We start from the raw sequence: 23,690 nt of genomic DNA on the forward strand, positions 1-23,690 counted from the left end.
TAACACCCCAAACAAATGATCATCCTAACAAGTAGATTTAGGTCTAAAACCTTCAAAAACGACATTTGAGAACTCAGTATATTTACTTTATTTTGCTTATGGCGGCATGTTAGCTCAGTCAGTAGAGCTGCCACCTCTCAGCGAGAAGGTCGCCGGTTCAAATCCCAGCTTGGGACCTTTCTGGATAGTGTTTGCAAGTTCTCTCCATGTATGCGTGGGTTTTCTCTGGTACTCCAGTTTCCTCCCACAGACCAAAAACATGCATGTTAGGCTGAATGGTAATTCTAAATTGTCTCTGGGTGTGAGTGAGTGAATGGTTGTTTGTCTCTATGTGTCCCTGTGATGGACTTGCAATCTGTCCAGGGTGTCCCCTGCCTCTCGCACAGTGATTGCTGGACATGGGCACCAGTGATCCCCACGACCCAAAAAGGAAGAAGCGGGTAAAGATAATGGATGGATATTTTGCTTATTTCAAAAGGACTATTCTAAACGGCATGCTGCATATATTAGGACAGTGTTTCATAGTAGAAAAGTCTGGATGCTGAACTGGCATGCCTGCAGTCCATACCAGCCACCAATTGAAGACATTTGGCGCATCATGAAATTAAAAATATGGGCAAGATTACACAATGTCCCAACTTTATTGGAAATGGGATTGTACAAAACAAAACAAAAAAATGCAATAATCTTGCGCAAGATGAACAAAAGAAAGATTTATCTTAAATACAAGACCATATTTAAATAAATGAGTGGGGGGAATGGTGGCACAGATGTTAGAGAAGGCAAGCCTGTAATCGAATGGTCTCTTGTGTGAATCCCTTTGACTGCTACATCAAAATGTGGGTGGGAAAGGTAAAGCACTCACACCCGTCTTCAACATTCGCCCCACCCTTGCCGTTAACCAGCTGTCCCACATCTGTTCCCCCGGGGACCCTGGATCGCAGCCCCCTGCTCCACTCGTGTCAGCTGCGATTGCTCGGTGGTATGCGGTTACGTCAGGAAGAGCATCTGATGTAAAAACAATTGCCAAGTCTTCCATGAGAGTTATCACGCTGTAGCAACCCTTAAAGAAGGGAGCAGCCGAAAGAAGAAAATATATACGTATGTAGATAGATGCATATATTTGTATGTAATGACAGTGATTCTTGGGACTGCAGGTTACATCAAACCTGAGCTGGTCTCTCAACACCACAGCCACAGTGGAACCCCCACCCCAGCAAAGGCTTTACTTCATTAGGCTGCTCAGGAGAGTGGGTCTGAACCAGCACCCTCTCACCCAGGACCATAGAGGACTGATGGAGAGTATCCTAACTGCAGATATCCCCGTCTGGTATGAGAACACCACACAAGCAGAAAGGAAGGCACTGCAAAGACTGCAGAGAGGACCACAGGGACAAAACTTCCATCCATGGACTCGATGCATGCACAGCTGAGACACAGTAGAGCAGATTGTATCATCACCCATACAAGGTTTTTAATAGGTTTTTCTCTGCCAGTCAGACTGATGGTAAAACAAAACTACTGATCAGGTGCAATGATACCCCACACTACCAATTTTCACTTGTCATGTGACATGGTTTACTTTCTGTACAGTTTAGGTATAAACCACTTTGTTCTTATTTTATTTCTTTAGTTCATTGCTTTGACTATGACTGACATAGCTCTGCACAAGAATTTCAATGCGCCTGGATTGTTGGTCTGTGCACAAATGGCAAATAAGAGCTTTGTACCTTTGTATAGCTAAAAGCTAACAAAATGAACTGTAACTACTCACTGATGAATAACGCTCGACCTTCATTTGCTGACAGATGGAGGTAAATAATATGTACACCTACAACCAAAACTATAAAAAGAAAAGTGTGCAAATTTTTTGCTTTGCCACACAGATGCATCTGACACGACAGAAATTGAGCAGATTTCCAACCATTTTACTTTCCCAGCAGCACCACAGCGCTTACAAGATTGATTCAGGCCCACTGGCTGGTTGGCCTGCATAAAGTGAATCTATAAATACAACCGTGTGATTAATCAATAGATGCCGGGGCTATTAACCTGCCGATGGTGCACCTTGACAATGGGAAAACTCACACACAAAGGACTACAGCTGAGTGGATTAGCCACATTTGAGCAGTGCAGGTGGAAGCTACAGTTTGCAAGTCCTTGGACATCAGTTTTCTTTTACTTTTATTAACTAGTTTCATAAAAAAGGACAAGACTTCTCAGTTTAAATACAACCCCAGTTTCACAACAACTGTCAAGTTGTGTGAAACTTACATAAAAACAGAATAAGTATAATAATAAGTAAGTAATATAATAAGTAGGGATGCACGATATTATCAGCATGTTATTGGTATCGGATGATATTAGCGATAAAGTTCAATATTGGACATTCCATATATATATGTGTGTGTGTGTGTGTGTGTGTGTGTGTGTGTGTGTGTGTGTGTGTGTGTGTTGTTTACAGACATCCATCCATCCATTATCTTTACCCGATTAATCCATTTTGGGTCACGGGGTCGCCGGTGCCCATGTCCAGCAATCACTGTGCGAGGGGCGGGGTACACCCTGGACGGGTCGCAAGTCCATCACAGGGACACATAGAGACAAACGAGACAAACAACCATTCACACTTTCACTCACACCTAGGGACAATTTAGAGTTACCAATCAGTCTAACATGCATGTTTTTGGTCTGTGGGAGGAAACTGGAGTACCCGGAGAAAACCCACGCATGCACGGAGAGAACATGCAAACTCCACTCAGAAAGGCCCGTGGACCGGGGTTTTGAACCAAGGACCTGCTCGCTGAGAGGCAGCAGCTCTACCAGTTGTGCCACCGTGCTGCTTGTTTACAGACAATACACTGTAATTTGTAAAAAGTGTTCCATAACAGGCCTGTTTTTAATTAATCATTTTTAAGTTCACCAACATCTAATATAGACTTTTAGCTCTGTTCTTTGCACGCAGAAAATTCTCTATGATTTAGAATTTGATGATATTATGACCTGTAGATGATGGGATATTCAAAGTTTTCCCATTTTTTTTTAATCATTAACAACAAAGAGGAAAATCCCTCATGTGGTTATTTTAGCTATATTTGGTTGCAGTGAATAAGCCTCTTTCTTGCAGCGTTATCAACCATGAAACAGCAGCTTTTAAAGCTTGATAATTTTTATATTCTATCATGGAGAAGACGCTTCACGTGTCACTGTGAGCTCCACTCTGACGTCATGCAATAATTTCCCTGCAAGAGGAAATTAAAGCTCAGATTAGAACAGAGATTTAATTATTTCAAGTCCAGGTCAGGATGTTCTCTATTAGCCAGTCAATCGACCAGACGAGAATATGAGGGAAAGTGTAGCTCTGGAGGTGCGCTGCTACCCCACACCCATCACACATACACACCCATCACACATACACACCCATCACACATACACACACACACAGAGACACAGGAAGTTTGCGAACAAGGTGAACTTACTGTGGAGTTTTCTGGTAGGATATTCCAGACGGTAGACTCATTGCTCATGGTCCAAGCCAACTAGATGGTCCCCCTGAGGAGTAACACACACACACACACACACACACACACAGACACAAAGGAAATGTCTGTCACTGGAGCTCTTCATCAAATCCCAAAGTTATCCACCAAATATTCTATCTGTATAAATCAGTCTAAAGCCTGAATCCATCCTTCAAACTGATGTTTAACGGTACAGAACGTAAATGATAAGATAAGATAAGATAAGATAAGATAAGATAAGATAAGATAAGATAAGATAAGATAAGATAAGATAAGATAAGATAAGACTATAAACCTGATCTACACATTTTCCCTTTCAAATTTTCAGACTTCGCTGCTGATTTTGAAGCTTTTTAAAGCCTAAGCACAAACACAAAGGGTGCATATGCTCTTTTAAAATTCAATGGCTAACACATATCTTATATTCAGACTATTTATAACACTATTGGGTCAAATATTCACAAGATTTATTGTTTTTAATAGAGTTAACATAGTTAACATAACTTACAGTGTGTGAAAAAACAACGAGCAGTGTGGCAAAAGCTTTAGAGACAATAAAAATCAGCAGTGGTCACAGCAGATGAACGTAACGATGTTTTAATTCTCCTGTTCTGAATTTATATGTTTTAGGAAATGACTTGGAGACTAAATTAGTCAGCAAATATAAACGATTTAAATGACTTGTTTAGCAGCATTTTAAGTATTTATACTCCTAAAAGCAGACACAGTCCTCTAAAATTAAACAAACTACGAGACAACCAAGCATGTGTTTTACTCCGTTCTATTTAAGCTTCAAAACAGCTGCAAGAATCCAGGAAATTTAGCTTCTCGGCTGTAAATCGTATCAAAAGAGGATTCAGAGGCAGAGCAGAGGGTGAAACAGCAGCTCTTATTAAACACTGGTTCCAGCACCACCACCATGCGTTTGCTCTTTTATATCCCACCTAGTAATACTGCTGCATCAAAACGCCCCCACACACACGGACACTCACCCAGCAAAGGGAGAAGCAACATGCCAGCAGCATCCAGCGCTCCTTCCTCGCCTGACAGTCTCTGCAGAACCCAACTTTAATCTATATTTGCCTGCTGCCAGCCCCTGTACTTCCCTACCTCCTCTACACAAATTAGCGCTGTTACTGGAAACCCACCAGTCTGGAGTCAGAAAGCTTGCCTGTGCAGCACCGCTGCACCACATCCTGCTTCCAGCTCAGTGGTCTTACCCTGATGGAGGGCAGTGCGCAGCAGCACCAGCTCTGGATGTGTGTGTGTTCCAGGAGTCTCCTCCTCAGCTCCCTCGCTGCATCCTCGGCCCGCCCAGATGACTGAGCTTGGGCAGCAGAGTTTCCTCCCTCAGGGTCGACCCGCTGGACTCGGAGCAACAGGACAAAAGTGCTGCATGGCTGATAAGAGACAGAGTGGAATTATTGTTTTGGTTTTTTTTACTCCACAGCTTTATATTTTAAAAATGGCTTCTTTTGAACAGTTGATGTTTGAGTCTAAATACTGTATCTGTGTATGTCACTCCTTGACCAAGTTATTTTTAATACATTTTAACTTTATTACAATCAAAGACCTAGCATTCCTTGAAGGACTGCAAATCACCCTCCATCTTTCATGTCAAAATGTTAAACTTAAGATAATCTTATAATGAAAAGAGTTGTACATTTTTGCGTAACCTTGTGTGGAATCGCAGGATCTTGTGAGATGAGTGTGTGTTGCTAATGACACTCAGCTACTACCACATCAAACTTTAACTCAGTAGTTGTACAATTTACTAAGTTGGATCAATTTTTGTGTTGGCTAAGGCCGATAAGTTGTAGTGACCAGCCAGTGGTTCTCAACACTGGTCCCTGAGGAACACCACCCTGTATGTTTTAACTGTTTTCCTGCTTGAACATGCGATTAAGTGATTTAATTTCTTCCTCAAGTGCTGCCAAAGCCCGTTAATCACCAAATCATTCACATCAGGTGTGTCAAAGCAGGGAAACAGCTAAAACATGTAGGATGGTGTTCCTCAAGGACCAGTGTTGGGAACCACTGAGTTAGACTGACTCCAAAAATTAATTAGTTGTAAATGTACACCTATTTTCCGCAAGTTTCATTAAAGTCTGTCAGGTGAAATATTTTGCTAACAGACAGGCAGTGTCGACCACTTTTATTCAAAGATGTTATGCAATGTGTAGCGCTCGGAGCATGTGCTGTAAACTACTCTCAGCGACTACCACACCACAAACATCTGGACAAACATCTGTTAAACTGACGGAGGTAAAGCCATTTTTGTGTCTCCTATCTGCTCTGGTGGCCATCTTAAATCAGACCGACTCCTAAATGTACATCCAGTGACTACTTTCTGAAAGTATGATTTAAAAAGTACATAATGATGGATTGCTAACACAGCAGACAGACGAACACGCGCACAGACACAGTGCTGAAAACACTGTATTTGAATTAACCTCAACACACTCCTACAGAAACACGTTTGCTTGCATTAAAGTAAAAAAAAAAAAAATAAATACAACACAAAACAAAACATTGTTTCAGGTAAGAAAGCCAATTTCCTATTGTTTTCCCCTGGAGCAGAAAATACACACAGGCATCGATTACAGCAGCTGCTTCAGTCTGTTGGGGTTTTTGGGGCAATTCTATAGAGAGCCTTAAAACTCATTTACTGTATATTGATTTTTTGGAAAATAAAAAAAACATATATCTAATCGTCGATAATAGTGATGATATTTAGCGGTGCTATGGATTCCCTTCGGTCTGGCTGGTGGCAGCGGCAGAAGCGGAGCTGAGCTCCACACAAGGCGGGCACACGCAGACCGAACCACTCACCTACTCTTCTCGGCCGGCCCGGTCCATACCGGAGCGGAGGGGGCGACGAAGAAAACACGAAACACTCTCGAACGCTTTAATGTGCGCTTTAAAGCTGAAAGTATTTATGAATGAAACCCCGCCGTTTAGGACACGCCCACCTCTTCGTCAGAAGTGTGACCACGTGACGCAGAGGGAGCCCAGCGAGTTCAACCATGAAGGAAGGGGAGATGAAACTATACCTGCTGCAGAACCTGAGGAGCATTTAGCGTATTTAGCCTCAGGGAAGAAGTTGAACATAAATTTAGTTCATGTAAAAAAAATAATGAAATTAGCAGAAGCAACTGAATCTGCAGTTAATGGGCGTAAAAGTGTGAAATTAAAGCTATTTTGTGTTCGTGCCATTCACTTCTCAAACCTGCTCGTTAATAAATAGAAAAGAGTTTTGGCCACACCTTGTGGCAATATGGCGTTATTACTTCATCTCTTGAGTTATTAAAAACGTGCTCTTTTGATAATTTTGAGGACATAACTAAGGCGTATTCAGTAATATATTCAGTAAATATTAAACATTTTGACTGAATTTTTTTGGTGGGGCCACTGAGACTGCTCTGCAACACAGAATCTGAGCAAGAACATATTGTGCAAGTTATTCATTCTTTTAGCTGATAACTATTTAGAGTCTGTTCAGCCTGTGAGCAGAATATCAGATGAACCACAAGATTAATTTTAATGACTATCCAGGAAATCTTTATTATTTGTGCATCATAGCTGGCTAACTTTAAGAACCAACCTAATTCAAGATGGTTGCCACAGTCAATTGACCTTAGAAAGCAAACTAATTGCTACGATTCAGTCAATGTTACAGACGTTGTGCTACAATTAGATGTGGTAGCAGCTGAAAGTTATTCACAACATGTATTCAACGCACTACTCACTGCACAAGAACATTGCTTAAACTAGTAATAACGGTTGGACTCAACCTAGGTTGTCTGTTAGCAAAATATATCATGAACTACTGGACAGATTTTTGTAAAACTTGTAAAATTAAATCATCAAATATCCATCTACAGCAGATGGAGTCAGTCCAGTTTTTTGTAATATTTATCCATCCATCCCTCCATCCATTATCTTTTATCCGCTTATTTCATTCTGGGTCGTGGGAGTCACTGGTGCCCATTACCAACAGTCACAGTGGGAGATGTGGGGACACCCTGGACAGGTCGCAAGTCCATCTCAGGGACACATAGAGACAAACGAGACAAACAACCTTTCACGCTCCCACTCACATCTAGGGACAATTTAGAGTTATATAACATTTATATTTTTTCAAAATGGCAAATCTTTAATTATAAATACTTCCCCATAGTAATACACTGTTATCACTTCCTTTAATAACCTTATACAGTGTAGTCTTTTGTTAGTTTTAGGTAGAATTTTGCTTCAATTAGCTATTAGTTACTTAATTAATATTTTTGATCTTTTTCTACCTTTAGTTATTAGTTGACCTGTAGCTGCTCTTAATCAGCCCTTGGCTCCTGTCATTTAGAGTTTTGTTCTTTGTAGCTACTGTTCTGCTTCTTTAAGCTTTAAAATGTCTCTTTTTTTATTTCTTCAGCAAAATTCAGTAGGGTCATTCAGCACTCAGCATTTACTTTTGGTTTTTGCAAAATGCCTTTTCTTTAGTTTGTTTAACATTTTTGAACGTCTCAGCAAATCTGCAGCTGTACAAATAAATAAAAATCACAAAACTCAACACAGAGATGTTGAAGTTTCGCTGAGACTACGTTACCCTATGTCCTTTGCGCAGCCACAAAGCCCGACGGGTAGCCTCCCAACGTCCTTGTCCTGCTGCAAGCTCACACCGATAGACTGCCTTCACGTTGGGGCTCGAGGGTCTGTCATTTACTTGAGCTTGAAAAGAGCAAAGCTTTCAGATATGATGGCAGCCAGATTTCTGCGCCGGGCTCTCCCTGTGCTGAGGCAGACTCGCTCCTACGCCGAAGCCTCCGGTGCTCCGCAGATGTCCTTCACTTTCGCCTCCCCGACACAGGTGATAAGCCGACGTTACAACCGAGGCTTCTCGGGCCTAGATAGCTTTTCGGCTAACTTAAATTATTAAAATGAGCTGACACTGCATAAAACTCTTCTCCTGGTGTTACTATACAGATTGAATGATTTTACCATATTTGCTTCGGAAGCATATTTGAACTGAAGTGTCTGGAAATTGATTAGCATCGTTAGCTTAGCATAAGCAGTTGTCATTCACCGTAGTTAATGGCTCTTTTGGAAATAAATAATCGAAGCACCCCTTCTGTTAAACTTCCATGTTCATGTTAAAAACAAGTTTTAAAGTGTAACATTATTCATCGTAATTTTTATCATGTGTTTAATAATGACTTAAGACACTTCAAACTGCGCGTCAAATTGTAAATGTTTTTTTAAATTTGCGTCAGTGTTGTAAGATGGTTGTATTTGACTCACTGTTTGTTAAACCTAATGTTGTCATTTCTTAAACCTCCGACTACAGTTAAGTTTAAAACCAGTGCAAATCACAGCACACCTTCATTGTTATATTGCTTACTTGTTACATATATTGTTAATTTACAGTAATCAAGTTAATAATAATTACTCAGTGTCGTGTGTGATGGGTCAAATGCAGAGGACACACTTTGTTTGTCATTATTTGGAAATACACAATGACACTATTTATATCACTTTTCAATACAATAGTTTATTTCCAAAAATAAGAAGGTGAAAAAAAATGCACAAAGTTGCTGAACATTTAAGTGTTCATCTTTTGTAAACTACTTAAATAATCCGATTGTAATGTAATGCAATACACATACAATATGTATAATTTTATGTTGACGAGCAATACTTTACTTTTAAGAATTCTGCATTTTAGGCTCAGTACTGTGCAAAGTGAGTTCAGTCATCGAGCCATTTGGAGTCTGTCATTATTCTGTATTACCAAGAGGAAAGATACTGACCCCTTATCAGTCCACCAACACGAGTAGGACTTTGAAAAACAACAAATTTCTGTTTTAAATGGGTAAAAAAAAAACTAATTTACAGGAATTAATGCTTTTTTTTGTCCGTTAGAAATGAGAAATTACTGTGGAATGATACAAAGGTTAAAGCACAGTCACCAACATAAGGAAACAGTATTCATAGTAGTATTAGTTGTAGGGGGAGTGGTGGCGCAGAGGTTAGAGAAGGTGGGCCTGTGATCGGAAGATCGTCGGATCAAGCCCCATTACCGACAACATCAAAATTGTGGGTGGGGTAGGTGAAGTACCCACACCTGCCCCCACCCTCATTCACCCCACTCTGGGCCCATGAGCAAGGCCCTTAACCCCCATCTGCTCCCTAAACGGGTCTCTCTTGAAAATGAGTTCTAGCGGCTCAATGAGACTACCTGGATAAATAAAGAGTAAATGAAAAAAAAAAATCCTTTTTGTAGTTCTGTGGTGATTTTGTTTTTATATAATGTATATATATATATATATATATATATATATATATATATATATATATATATATATATATATATATTAAAGAAATTAAATGTGTTGCTTGCTTGTGTGTTTTCTCTTCCAGGTGTTCTTTAGTGAAGCCAGTGTGAAACAGGTCGATGTTCCAGCACTTACTGGTGTATTCGGTATCCTTCCTGCCCACGTGCCCACCCTGCAGGTGCTCAGGCCCGGTGTTGTCACAGTCTTTAGTGAGGATGGCACCGCTGCCAAATACTTTGGTAAGATATTTCTTTGCTAAAACTCACAAAGAGTCAACTGTGTGGACAAACACAACCAGCTTTGTTGACCTTTGCCTCTGTGAAATCCGCCATGCAGATTCTCTGAAACTTGAAATAACTAAAATTCTTCGGAATGGACGACGTCTAAAAGTCTTATTTTCTGAATCCTTGAGCAAACAAAACATTTTGGCTTTCATTCACATTGTGCTGTTTTTTTAAGACGCGTAAGGATTGCCAGCATGTTACTCACTATGTATGTATGTGTGTGTTTGTGTGCACGCAGTGAGCAGTGGGTCAGTAACGGTCAATGCTGATTCTTCAGTACAGCTTCTAGCAGAGGAGGCTGTTCCCCTCGACCAGCTGGACATTGCAGTGAGTATTATGTCCGACTTGTTACTCTCGTACACATGAGGACCACAACTGAAGGAAACTTGTGAAGTAAACTGGGAGATGCAGAAACAGTCTTTCATTCATTCAACCTTTATTTATACAGGTTAATCCCATTGAGCCTCGGGGACTCATTTACAAGAGAGACCTGAATTAGTTGTTGGTAGATTGTACTACAAAGTAAATTCCAGTGTGCTTGACCTTTTTGTTAGCTGGAGTATAGATAATGTTTCAAACCACTGATTTGACAGTTTCACTTTTTTTTTTTTTTTTCTAATTGTTATATATGAACTACAAACAATATGCAGTATGTCTCCACTAGGCTGTTAAGTCTACACACAATGTATAAGCTCTCCCTCTATCAGACTGCAGTATAGTTATATGGTGTGTATCTTGTAGAAGAAAGCTACAGTGTCACAATAAATGGTCCCTGTTTTATTTGTGTCAGAGGCTCAGAAAGAAAGTTTTTTTTTTTAAATATATATATTGGATGTTTCTGTACACTCATTTAGAAATAATTCAGGTGATTTCAAAAGGTTTGCAAAGACTTTCTAACCATTAAATTAATATATAAACTCAATTTTGATGGAATGACCATCAGTTTCATACAGTTAAATGGTTTTATCCATATCTAACAAAGTTAAATCTGGTCCTCTGGACATTCCAAAAAACAAACAAAAAAGTTCTAGAAACGTTTCGTCTTTCCTCCGAGAGACTTCCTCAGTCTGAGGTGCTGTATTCAGCTCAGTCTCTTAAATAGCACCTTCTCAGAGTGGATCAACCAGTTTGCTGCTGACAACCAAAACCAGCTGATCACATGCTCAAGAAGGACCATCAGCCTAACAATGGATCATTAGCACACTGATGGCTGTTTACTGTTCACAGAGGGCTGAGTGATACTAGCAATCACAGCATTGTAAGAGGGGGACAGTTGAACCCGGAGGCCTCCACCCCTGTTTAATGATGGACGATTTCTTTTCACAAAGATGGCCTCTTTTACTCCTCTCTCAAACCATCGTTCCTCTCACAGCCCTCCTGACACTGAACAGCATACACAACTTTACTCTGTTTGTGCCGGGGGACTGGATCTTTGGGATGAACCAGTCTTTGCCGTAATGTATTTTGGGGTTTAAAAGCCACTGGGACGTTATGTTTAGAAAATAAACGTCTCAGTTTCTCTGATACTCCCTCAACATACGGAATGACCACTGGTCTGGGTCTGGGTTCCTCCTTTTCACCTGATGGCTGACTGGAGTCCTGTTTGGGTTTCTTCTCTGCTTTCAGGAAGGCCCAGTTAGGATATCCACATTGCTCTAGAGCCTGTCTTGTGTAGGATTTCTCCTTCTGCCTGGCTCCTGAGTTAGTGGGGACGCTGTCTGCTCTGTGATACAGAGTCCTGATGACTCCTAACTTGTGCTCCACAGGGTGATGCACAAGCACACCGATCGATTAAAGTTTCATTGATATTTAAACTTAAAATACTATGGCTTAGTTTACATAAATACCTATTTTTATATGCCCTAATAAAGAGTGCACCTGGGGAGTGGTGGCTGTGGCAACCACTGAAGAAGGGAGCAGCTGAAAGAAGAAAATAGTAATAATAGTGCACCTATTAAAGAAACTCTGTTAATCACAGGCTGCTGACCATCAATTACTTGAGATGCTAACTTAAATTGGAAATGCCATAGAGAAGCTAACACGGTTAGCATTGTATTTATTAGTGAGTTTATGCACAAATCAAACATTTCATAGTCGTATATAAAACAACCAGATTAAGATAACTTTCTACAACTACTATTTACAGACATGTTATTCAGGTTTCAGGGAAGAAAATGTATAAACACAGTTTTTCTGCTACACTACAGGAACAACTGGGACAAACGGCACCAGACAACAACTAATCTCTTAAAGTGGTACAGCAGATTAATATTAACAAAACCAAATTTATCAGTTCTGGTATCTCCTCCAGCTGCAGTGAATTGGTTTGGTCATGTGTGAACACATACATTTAATATGTAGACGTTGAATAATTAATTACCGGTACGTGTCATCACCTTTGGTTAGTGTAGCGGGGTGTCCTCCTTGAAAATGAGTCCAGGAAACACTGATTGGTGCTCTCACCTGCAGTCTGTCTTTAAGTTAGAAACACTGAGCCGCCCGCTGTGGATCAGACAGCACAACCCGCCCTGCTCTGATTGGGTCAAGCTGTGGTTCTGGTTCTGTTTTATTTGTTGAAAGCGGCACCAGTATCGTATGTTGGATGGCTTTTATCAAGACCACAACAAATACACTTTTCCCTCCCCCCTTTCATTTTTACAGATGACTGAAGTCAGTCACAGCAACAGAGAACTTTAACTCGTGTATTTTTCACCTGTGTGTCCACCGGACAACCTCGAGGCCAGATTGGGTTGTCTGTTACAAACACAGATTCTCTCAGACAACTGGAAACATCTGTCGACCCCTGAACTAGAAAGCTTTTACCCTACACCTTTAGTTTTAATTCTGAATCTGGAGTCTACATCCAGTTTGTAGATGTCTCAATTCTCTGACTGTTGGTCTTTATGAGCATAAATCATCTTTAAATCCTTCACTTTTTTGGTCTCTGATTGGTTAGTGAACACCTCCAAGCTGATGATCATCAACTGGCCCAGAATCTCCATACTAAGTCCTCTTTATCTAAAATGTCAGCCATGTTAATGATGAGCTGTTTTAATGCACTCATCTTAAAGTTGTCTATCTTTGGGCAGTGCCACTGTCTCTGTCAAGTTCACTTCATAGCACTAAATGAGCTACCCCCCATCCCCCCTTGTTCTGTAGTAACAACGCACACAGTCCCACACTGTTAATAAGGAGGGAAAGGTCAGTCACTGTTGAGTTATAGCAGATGTGCCAAATCCCCACTGAGAGACCTTTAACTTCCAGCTATGTTTGGCATTTCTCGTTTCTAATCGCCTCTGTGACAAATGGAGCTTTCCGGGCAAAGAGACAGTGGGGATTTTCTCTGTTCATCTTTGTCCTTGCTTTGGCTATTTCTACTTTTGCATCCTTGTTAGCCTCAAAGCTTTTTGAAGTAAGAGTTTTGACTAATTCAGAGTCAAACGGTACATTTATATATTGCAAAACTCCAGACTTACAAAAATAATGTTTGTCAACTAAGCCATGAATTTCTCGCCACTGTGTTTGTTGTTGTTGTTGTCAGTTTTTTTAATCATATTTTATTTATTTTTCTTCCACTTTTAGGCAGCCAAGGCCAACCTGGAGAAAGCCCAGTCTGAGCTGGTTGGTGCAGCCGATGAGGCGGCGAGGGCAGAGGTTCAGATCAGCATAGAGGCCAACGAGGCCATCGTCAAAGCTCTGCAGTAAACCTGTGGTGTGTCCTCGCATCCTGCTTTCATACTGAAAGTGTAAATGTTGCACATTCAGTGTTGACGAGTTCTTCTTCTCCCCTGCAGGTAATTTGTTCTGGTGCTTTCATGAAAACCAACTGACCCTCTGAGATTCCAGCGCAGATCCATCAGTGTCGAGGGGTTTCCATTCTTTCTTTGTACAGTGGATGAAAATAACAATAAATTTATTTGGAATGGTATTGTGAGGATGCTTTTTTTTTTTTTGCTTTTTATTGGGATTTAGATATTGTCAGATTTTGTGACTAATTTCACTTCTGAACATTTTATTCTATGACTATGCAATGATCATAGCTACCACTTGAGGGCAGCAGACTTCAATTTTCAGAGTATTTTACTTTCTCAGCTGACTGGTACTAAATTTATCAATCAGCTACTTTGTAACTTGAATATTTTTTTTTCCCTTTTTGAATTCTGGGGTCGTGTCAGCTCTTGTTTGGTTAAAGCGTTGCCACGTGTGGGATAGAGTTATTCTGAATCCTCAGTCGCTTCATTTAAATGTGCTGGCAGGATGTGACAATTACGAGTGATGACATCAAGCTTCAGCAACAAAGCCAAGAAAAGCATTTCCCTGTTCCTTCTGTGGAAAACTGGGCCTTACTCTAATTTCGTAACCACCGGATTCAGCTCTGACTTAATTCGCGTGCCGACTTCTGGCTGACGACACGGATCGCACACTTTGTTCTAAATGTCAGGCCTCTGGGTCAATTACAAGTGTTAAATATATTTGATTATTTTGTAATGAAATACTTGCTGATGCACATGGTGATGCTGCTACTGATTTTAAAGTGGTATTTTAAAATGAACTCCAAAGTTTACATCTTTTGTGAGAATTAAAGGTTTTGAACTCCTTTATGTAGATGGCTCTACAGAGCCCCATTTCAAAATATAGGAAGTATCACATTAACGCTGACCACCAAAGGCAACAGGGAGATGATGTTTTTGCTTATCAGGTTTATTATTTGCGTCACGTGGTGTGTGAGGCGGAACAAAATTGTGTACTCAAGCTCCCGGTTACACCCAAAAATAGCAAAAATGTAAAGTACAAAAGAAACTGTAAATAAGGATCTATCTAAGATATACACGAAACACTAATAATGTCAAATAATACGGTAAAACTGCAGCCTGAACATGAGTCTTTGGTGACCAGATGGGTATGAATGAATACAGCAACAAATGTACAGACCTTTTCCAAAAAATAATATGGAAAAGTTGTTTAACTCCATAATCCCATTCAAAAAGTTGATCTTTAATAGATGATAGATTCAGAACTCACAATTTAAACAACTTCAAGTATTTATTGTTTATTTTTACATAATTTGGGATTCCAACTCATGAAACCCATGAAAACGGGAATTAAAAAATTAGAGTACTGTGGAGAAATCAGCCCACATTTCTCAGTTTTTGCAGAAAACATGAAAAAAATTAGGATCACAACAAATCAATCAAAATATGGTACTTTCAAAACAATATGTCAATGTTCAATACTTGGTTGGGAATGCCTTTACTTTAATTGCTGCCTCGATGTGACGTGGCATTGAGGCAATCAGTCTGTGGCATTGACTGGAGTTATGGAAGCCCAGATTTCCTTGATGCTTACTGTCAGCTCTTTGTTGTTGGGTCTGGTGCCCCTCATTTTCCTCTTGAGAATACCCCATAGATTCTTAATGAGGTTTAGGTGCGGCGAGTTGGCTGGCCAGTCAAGTACTGTGGCATGGGCATCAAACCAGGATTTCATGGGCAGGGGACCAGGTCCTGCTGGAAGATGAAATCTGCATCTCCATACAGATCCTCAGCAGAAGGAATCATGAAGTCCTCTAAATCATTGTGGTAGACCAGGCATGGGCAAACCCCGGCCTAGGGCTTTTTAATTGGCCCGCCAAAATTGTCCAAAATTTGGACAATTAAAAACAGTTTCAAATTAGACTTTATTTTTCAGGGGTGCTGAGGTAAAATTTAGGGGTGCTTAAGCCCCCCCCCCCCCCCCCAAAAAAAATAATAAAAATAAAAAAATAAATAAAATAAAATAATAGGTTAAAATCACCACTGGTTCAAATTATATTTAAAAAATAATAATTTAATAGGAAAAAACTGGCGCCGTTTTACCTGTAGTTCCAGCATTTCCCCAGTGGAGGCGCACTACAGACACTGGCATGTATTAGAGCATATGTGTCAAACTCAAGGCCCGGGGGCCAAATGTGGCCCTCGTTGAAATCTTATCTGGCCCCCAAGATGATATGTGAAATGTAAAATACTTCTGTCACTTTAATTTTTTTCAGTAATCTCTGATTATGATGTTGAAAGCACAACAGAGAACATTAAATGAGACCAATCAAATTCTTGTTGAGGAACCTGTGACCAAGAAAAGATGCTGGGTATCTGATTTGAGTTAATGTAGATTCTGAAATTGGCCCTTAGTTTGAAAAAGGTTTTAATTTTGGCCCCCTTTTGTAAGTGAGTTTGACACCGCTGTATTAGAGGTAAATGGACTATATGCCACGGTGTTTATCAAAGAAAAGAAAAGTGTACAGTGAGTGCCGATTGTTTAAAACGAAGTGGACAACAACATATTGTTTCACTGAGGTCCAATCAAAGGCCGTTTTTTATGCCAAGAAACAGTTGCGGTTTTCCAAGAGTACACTTGCTAACTGCTAACTATGCTAGCAAGCCTTTGCTAACTGCTAACTATGCTAGCAAGCCTTTTTCCGATGGCGATTTTTTTAAAAGAAACATGGTGAAAACAGAGCAGGTCTATTGTGTCTGGAGGGCCAAGATTAGTTTGAAAAAGTCAGTTTATCACGCAGGACTGTGACTCGCCTTGTGGAACTGATTGATGAAAATTTAGCTAGCAAAATAAGCTAAAAGGCAGAGAGAGTCCTTTAAGTTACGGTTTACTGGATTAAAGTAATAAAGGACACTTCTCATCTCCTTTTTTTTAATCTGTGGGATTAACAACAGTTTTGAGATGATGGAGGTGTTTTTGACCCTGGAGTCTCTGAAAGGAAAAACACGGGGAGAGGATTTTTATAACCGTCTGCTGTCATGAGAGAATGAAGCTTCTGTGGAGTAAAGATGACAATGTCACAAGGGACAGATCATCAAATTTAAGTGGAAAACATGTCGGGCTGCTGACAAGAATCCAGGATAAAGTATAACCAGGATAACCTCGATCAGGATGTTACTTTTCATCCATCAGGAATCACTGTATAAGTCATGCTTTGTGTGTGCGTGTGTGAAACTGTTAATTGTGTGAATTATCCCTCCAAAAAAGTGAAAGATAAAAACGTGAATTACTGTCCAGGTACTCTGTTGTGATGCTGCATAGAGGAGCTGCAGGAGGATGATGTCTGCTTCCATTCTCAACCTGCTGCAGCTGACCTGCTGTCATCAACTTTAGATCCTGTAGTTGTAAAAAGTTTTGTGAAGAGTCTGTGGAGGTGAGCTGCCACTTTATTTCAACTTTTCTCCTGTATTCCATTAGCATACGGGGGTAAGAGACTTGTGGTTTGGTGAATTTTATTTTTCTTCAGGTAAGAGAAAATACAGTGGTTTGTTTTGTTTGTTGTTCTGGCCTGAAGTTGGTAAGACTCCACAAAGTCAATTATTTCACTATTGTAAATAAAATCACTGTTCTATCATATAATCCTGACTTAGTGGCTGCTTGAGTGGTGCAGAAGGTGGAATCGCTCATGATTAATTGCGTCCCGGCGGCTGTTATTTCGCTGGGGTGTACCATCACACAAACACTCCATCCATCTGTTCCTGGCCTGGCCCTTCGCTCCAATTTTAGAACTCGGTGTGGCCCGCGAGTATAAAAGAAGTTTGCCCACCCCTGTGGTAGACTGTTGCAGTGACCTTGGATTTAAGAAAGCAGAGTTTACCAACACCTACGCCGGACATTGCACCCAAAATCATGACTGACTGTGGATATTTCACACTGGACCTCAAGCAGTATGGGCTCTGTTCCTCACCCTTCTTCCTCCAAACCCTTGGACCTTGATTTCCGAATGAAAGGCAAACTTTACTTTAATCAGAAAAGAGGATGTTGGACCACTGGCCAACGGTCCAGCTCTTCTTCTCCTTGGCCCAGTTGAGAAGCTTCCTACATTGGCTCAGGTTCAGAAGTGGCTTAACCCTATGAACCCGACAGTTGTAGTCCATCTCCCAGATGCATCTGAATGTGGTGGTTTTTGAAGCTGTGACTCCCGCCTCATTCCACTCTTTCTGGATCTCTGCCAGATTCTGGAATCTTCTCTGTTTGATAATCCACTGAAGCCCACGGTCATCTCTTTTGCTGGTGCATCTTCTCCTGCCACATTTCGCCCTTCCACTAGACTTTCCATTGATATGCTTGGACACAGCACTCTGTGAACAGCCAGCCTCCTTAGCCATGAACTTTTGTGGCTCACCCATCCTATGGAGGGTATCAATGATGGTCTTCTGGCCAGTTATGTCTGCAGTCTTCCCCATATTGAACCGAAATGAGAAAATTGAACCAAACTGAAGCAAATTAATGACACCTGGGGAAACCTGTGCAGGTGCTTTGAGTTTAGAAGATAATTAGTGTGTCACACTCAGTTTAAAACATTCATGCTCGGCAACATTTGGGCTGATGTCTCCACAATATTCTAATTTTTTGAATTCCTGTTTTTGTGGGTTTCATGAGCTGGAAGTCCAAATTATGTAAAAATAAACAAATAAATACTTAAAATCGTTTAAATTGTGAACTCTGAATCCATCATCTATTAAAGATGAGCTTTTTGAATGGAATTATGGAAGTTAAACAACTTTTCCATGATATTCTTATTTTTTTTGAAAGGGTCTGTATGTGTTTGTAGTGTGAGCAATGGGTCTCATTGACCAGTGGATAGAGTTTAATGGAAGTCAAGTCATCACTGGACGTACCGCTACAACTGATTAACTTTTGGAATCGACCCTCTTCAAGTTGGCTGCCACAGCAAAAGTGACTAAAATTCAGTTTTACAGATATTGAGCTAAAATTTGGTTTGATAGTAGCTGAAACGTATCACGAGCAAACGCATCTTACAAGTTTTCGCTGTATTGCATGAGATTGCACCCATCATTCACAAGTTTTTTTTTTCTACTAAGAATAATAAATAAATAAAAACAGATGTCAACACCTCTCACATCCTCCTTTCTGTTCTCCTTTCTAATCTGTCATTAAAACCTGCACTGACTACCAGCACCCCTGAAAGCTACACACTCGCTGAAGGTGGGTGACTAACACTGAAGGAAACACATTTAACAGTTGTGTAAAAACCACAACTTCTTGAATCCAGATTTATGCGGATGTTGAAACACGTTCCCCACCCCCCCCCCCCCCCCCCCCCCCCCCACACACACACACACACACTCCCCACCACCGATTTAAATGTCACTCATCAAAAAATTTAAACGACCCTGTGATTTCCATCTGAGCTGCTTGCCTTCTCCCTTTCTATAAAATCAAGAAGCTAAACAGTCTCCTAAATGTTTGTGGAAAATCACATTTGCTAATTGAGGAAGTTGTTATTTTTATAAATTTTTTCCAGTTCAAACTGAAAATAGTTGCGTTTTTAGTGGGAGGGAAAAGGGACGATTTTAAATTGCTCTATATGTTTCCTTTCTCTGCAAGAAGCCCTATTAAAAATAAATGTGTCATAACGGTGCTTTTAGGCCCGAGCCTCCCAATGCAGCACAGCAGCTAAAAAAGTAGTCAAAAGCCTCCTCTCAAAAGCACTCAGCGCTGATAAAGAGTTTGAGTATTCAGCGAGAGCCCTCACTGAAGAGCCATTTGGTGTGGTTTAAGGGCCTGTGATAATAAGTCATAGTCTATCTCTCATATACTGCAATTAAAAGATTGTAGCGTCTGCACCCGGCAGTGAATAACATGATACAGGCTGTGACAATGGATGGTGTCACCGCCGAGTGGTACTCCACCACAAAGCAGCTTGCAGCTTTTGGGAAAGCTTGTTGTGGAACTTTTACTGAGTCAACCACATGAGGGATAAAAGAGACGTGCCTGTGTGAATCACTGGGTTTGGGGTGATGTAAGTGCTTAACCAACAGCAGAGCTTTTGTTCATCTTTGTGTTTCAGTAATATCTTTTAACGAACAGTAATAATTTGTGCTTCCTGAAAGTGTGTGCTTGAAAGGTCAAAGAGCGGATCATGAGTTACACAAATTAGACACTTTGTTTTGGCTGCCTGTTTCATTATTTGTATGTTGATGGTTCAGAATATGCTCTATGAAGGAATGCATTCTGTGTATTAAACCACAACTACAGAAACTGCATTTCCTGCAAAAATGCAGTGTTAATGCTTATTGCAGAACTAGCTGTAAAACGCCTGAAATTAGCTAAAAAAAAATTCTGAAATGTAGCTGAAATGGAAGAACAAGCCTAAATTAGCAGAATAACACAGAAATCCCATGTTTGCTGAATTAGGTTTAATAAGCAGAAATTGGCACAAAAATTAGGAAAGTAGCTAAAAAAAAAAAGAAAATAGCAAAAAAATTAGCTGAAAAGGCAAAAAGAGCTTAAACTACCAGAAAAAACTGAAATGAGCACAAAGATGTGGAATTAGCTGAAAAATCTAAAATTAGCATCAAAAGAGCAAAATAGTGATTTGAAAGAGCATTAAAGGCTGAAACTAGCAGGAAAAAACCCTGAAAGGAGCATAACTAGCTGAAATTAGCATAAAGAAGTGAATTAGGCTGAAAATAGCAGAAATGAACATGAAAATTTTAATTTATCTGAAAACAGCTGAAATTTGCTCAAAAGAAAAAGGCTAAAAAACTAGCTGAGAAGTTAGAACAAACTTAAATTATCAGAAGAAAGCAAAAAGAACATGCTTGCCCAATTAGGATTAAATAAGCTGAAATGAGCATAAAGAAGTGTAAGTTATCTGAAAAAGTTGAAATTAACAAAAAATTTCTTGAAGTAGCTTAAAAAAGCAGAAAAAAGCTTAAAATACCAGAAGGGAGTGGAGAGAGCACATTTTTGCTGAATTAGGCTCAAAAAGTTGAAATGATTGCAAAATATGTGGTTAGCTGCAAAAACTAAAATTAACATGAACAGCTAAATAGTAGCTGAAATAGTAGAAAAAGCTGAAACTTGCAAACATAAGCTGAAAAGAGCATAAGCAAAAATAAGTTGGAAGCAAAAATACTCTAAAAGGATAACAGCTGAAAGTAGCTGGAAAAAAGATTAAATTTGCACAAGGAAGCTGAAAGAAGCTGAAGCAGAACAAAATGTGAAAGGAGCAGGAAAAGGTCGTAAACAGATCTAAAGATCTGAAGCATGTAAAATGAACTCAATTCATTTTCTTTGAGAAAAAAAAAGACAGAAAAGGCTAATTTTTTTCAAAAAGCTAAAGTTGCACCAAAACCAAAAGTCACAGCAGGATTGTCCTGAAAGAGCTGAATGTTTATATTTTGTTGAAATCTCACAAAAATTGTGAACCGAGAAAGATGTTGAAAAACGTACGGAAGAAAAATGGATCACAACAGTCACACAATAATCTTGTGTTTTTAAAAAGATTATGAAATTTTTTCTAATTTTGGTCAATCTAGCAATATCTGTGTTATTGCTGTAAGTGTTGACAACGACTCCGCTACAACCACATTAAATTTCATCTACAATAAGAGTTGCAGCCTTTTATGTGTTTGCTACATTTCATTAGCTGTGACGGCCATCTTGAATTGGGTTAACTCTAAAAGTTGATCAGTCATGGATGTACGCTTAATGATTATATTGTGAAAATTTCACCTAAGGCTATGAAATGTTTCATTTGATATTTTGCTAACAGACTAACAGGGTTGATTCCAACAGTTATTATTAAAGTTTTAAGCAAATATTTTGCACATTTGGTAGCACTTGGCATATGTGCTGTAAATAACAATCAGCTAATCACTAAACTTCAACCTGACGTCTGTAAAACTGACTGAACTGTAGCCATTTTGGTGTTTTTCAAGGTCAGATGGTTGTGATGGTCATCTTGAACTGGTTGGTTTTAAAAGTTAATCAGTTATAGATGTGCATTCTGTTATAATTTCCTGGAAGTTTTATTCAAAACTAGCATGTGGTTCAGGAGATATTTTGCTAACAGACAAAGTTGACTGCAAATGTTAGTGGCAACATTTTAATCAAAGACCATGCACAGTCTGTTAGCACTCATAGTTTATGTTGCAGTAGTAGCTAAGCCTGATCCCAACCAAGCTTTAGGTTATTTTCTATGATGTCACTCCTTTATAGTCACTTTGTGTTTTTTAAGTTCAGTCGGCTGAGACAGCCATCTTGAACTGGGTTGACTCCAAAAGTTTATCTTTTGTACATGCATTGATTCCTTTTTGACTACTTCATTATATATTTGTTCAGGGGTTCTTGAAATATTTTGGTAACAGACGTGACATGAACACACACATGGCAAAATCATTGTCGCCCACCTTTCAAGTTTCCATGCAGGCGATAATATTATGAGAATCTGGCATTAGACTCTTTACGAACACGTTTTTTAGTGCTGCAATAAAAACGTCTGCCTCAGAAGTAGTGCATAAAGAAGATAAAACGACAATGTGGTGGAGGTTTCTGCCCAAACATGTGCCACAGCGGTGGTAAAAAAAAAAAAGGGGGGGGGGGGGGGGGTAAAATGAATCACAAATCTAGTGGAAAGAAGAAGGCAAGAGATTTTCTTTATGTGCTGGCAGAGGCTCCAAACGTGACACACGCTGGCTGTGAGACCAAGTGATATTTTCCCGTTTGCCTTCAGAGCATGCAGACTTAGTCACTGGCAGCATGGACTCTGGGGGGTGGGGGTGGGGGGTGGCAGCTTTAACCTCATCAGACTTGAAACACAGATTGAGTGGACACTCAGACCCAAAAACCCCTCTTCATCTGTTTTAGATCACTGCTGCTGTTAGCCTCCTGAACATCACTGGACCCCCCGACATTTCACTTTGAGTGAGAATTCAAGCAGCCGGCAGCACTGTGGATTTACCAGTCATGACTGGGCCAAATAATCAGTGCAACAGGTTTATTTGAAGCCATGTGATAAATGGAAGTGGTGGATGAGTCAGCGGACCCGTATGCTGTGACTCATCGACAACGTTGGCTCCACACACCTCTGGTTTAAATAAAAGACACAGAACCAAACACTGTAATTCAGATTCACTCAAAGTTGGCGTGTAATGTTTTTTGACGGGACGTATTACCAGGAACACATCTGTGTGTGTTGCTTAACTTATTTCTGGTCAGTGGATATCTGGATGGACTCGGTGTCTTAAATAACACAACTCTGTTTTAGGACAAGTTGGGGCATTTTGGAAAATGTAACAAAACTTTGCAATCGTATTCTTTTTTCACAAAGGAATGCATCAAATATGAAACTATACATCCGACCATTATTATTATTATTTTTTATTGTACTCTGTAAACCACTGGGGAAATCAATTCTCTGCATTTTTCCCATTGCACATGTGAGCACACATGTGAAGCAGTGGGCTGCCATCAAAGGCGCCGAGGGTGCAGCTGGAGGTGGGGGGGGGGGGGTTGTGGCGTCAAGGGCCTTGCTCATGGACCCAGAGGGTAAATGAGGATGGAGGCAGGAGTGGGTGTTTCACCTTTTCCACCCACATTTTGATGTTTTCGGTCCAGGGAGTTGAACCCGTGACCCTCCAATCACAGTTCCACTCTCTCTAACCTCAGCGCCACCACCCCCCCATTTCTTCCTTTTCTGGTCACAGGGGTCACTGGTGCCCATATCCAGCAGTCACTGTGTGAGAGGTGGGGGACATCCCGAACAGGTCTCCAGT

The 23,690-nt window shown here is 40.2% G+C and overlaps 2 protein-coding genes across 2 annotated transcripts in view; one reads left to right on the plus strand and one right to left on the minus strand.

Annotated features, from left to right (window-relative positions):
• The window catches only part of cbarpb (CACN subunit beta associated regulatory protein b), a 62,669-nt gene that overhangs the window by 12,025 nt on the left and 26,954 nt on the right, over positions 1-23,690 (minus strand). The gene's annotated exons all lie outside the window — the stretch shown is intronic.
• Positions 8,153-14,079, plus strand: atp5f1d (ATP synthase F1 subunit delta). Its single transcript, XM_037674800.1, has 5 exons — positions 8,153-8,385; positions 9,936-10,089; positions 10,373-10,461; positions 13,717-13,846; positions 13,929-14,079. Exons 1-4 carry the CDS (start codon positions 8,272-8,274, stop codon positions 13,837-13,839), a joined length of 480 nt encoding a protein of 159 aa, XP_037530728.1. The 5' UTR covers positions 8,153-8,271; the 3' UTR covers positions 13,840-13,846; positions 13,929-14,079.

The sequence above is a fragment of the Nematolebias whitei genome, chromosome 3 (assembly GCF_014905685.2).
Source record: "Nematolebias whitei isolate Nwh7 chromosome 3, NemWhi1, whole genome shotgun sequence".
Lineage (NCBI taxonomy): Eukaryota > Metazoa > Chordata > Actinopteri > Cyprinodontiformes > Rivulidae > Nematolebias > Nematolebias whitei.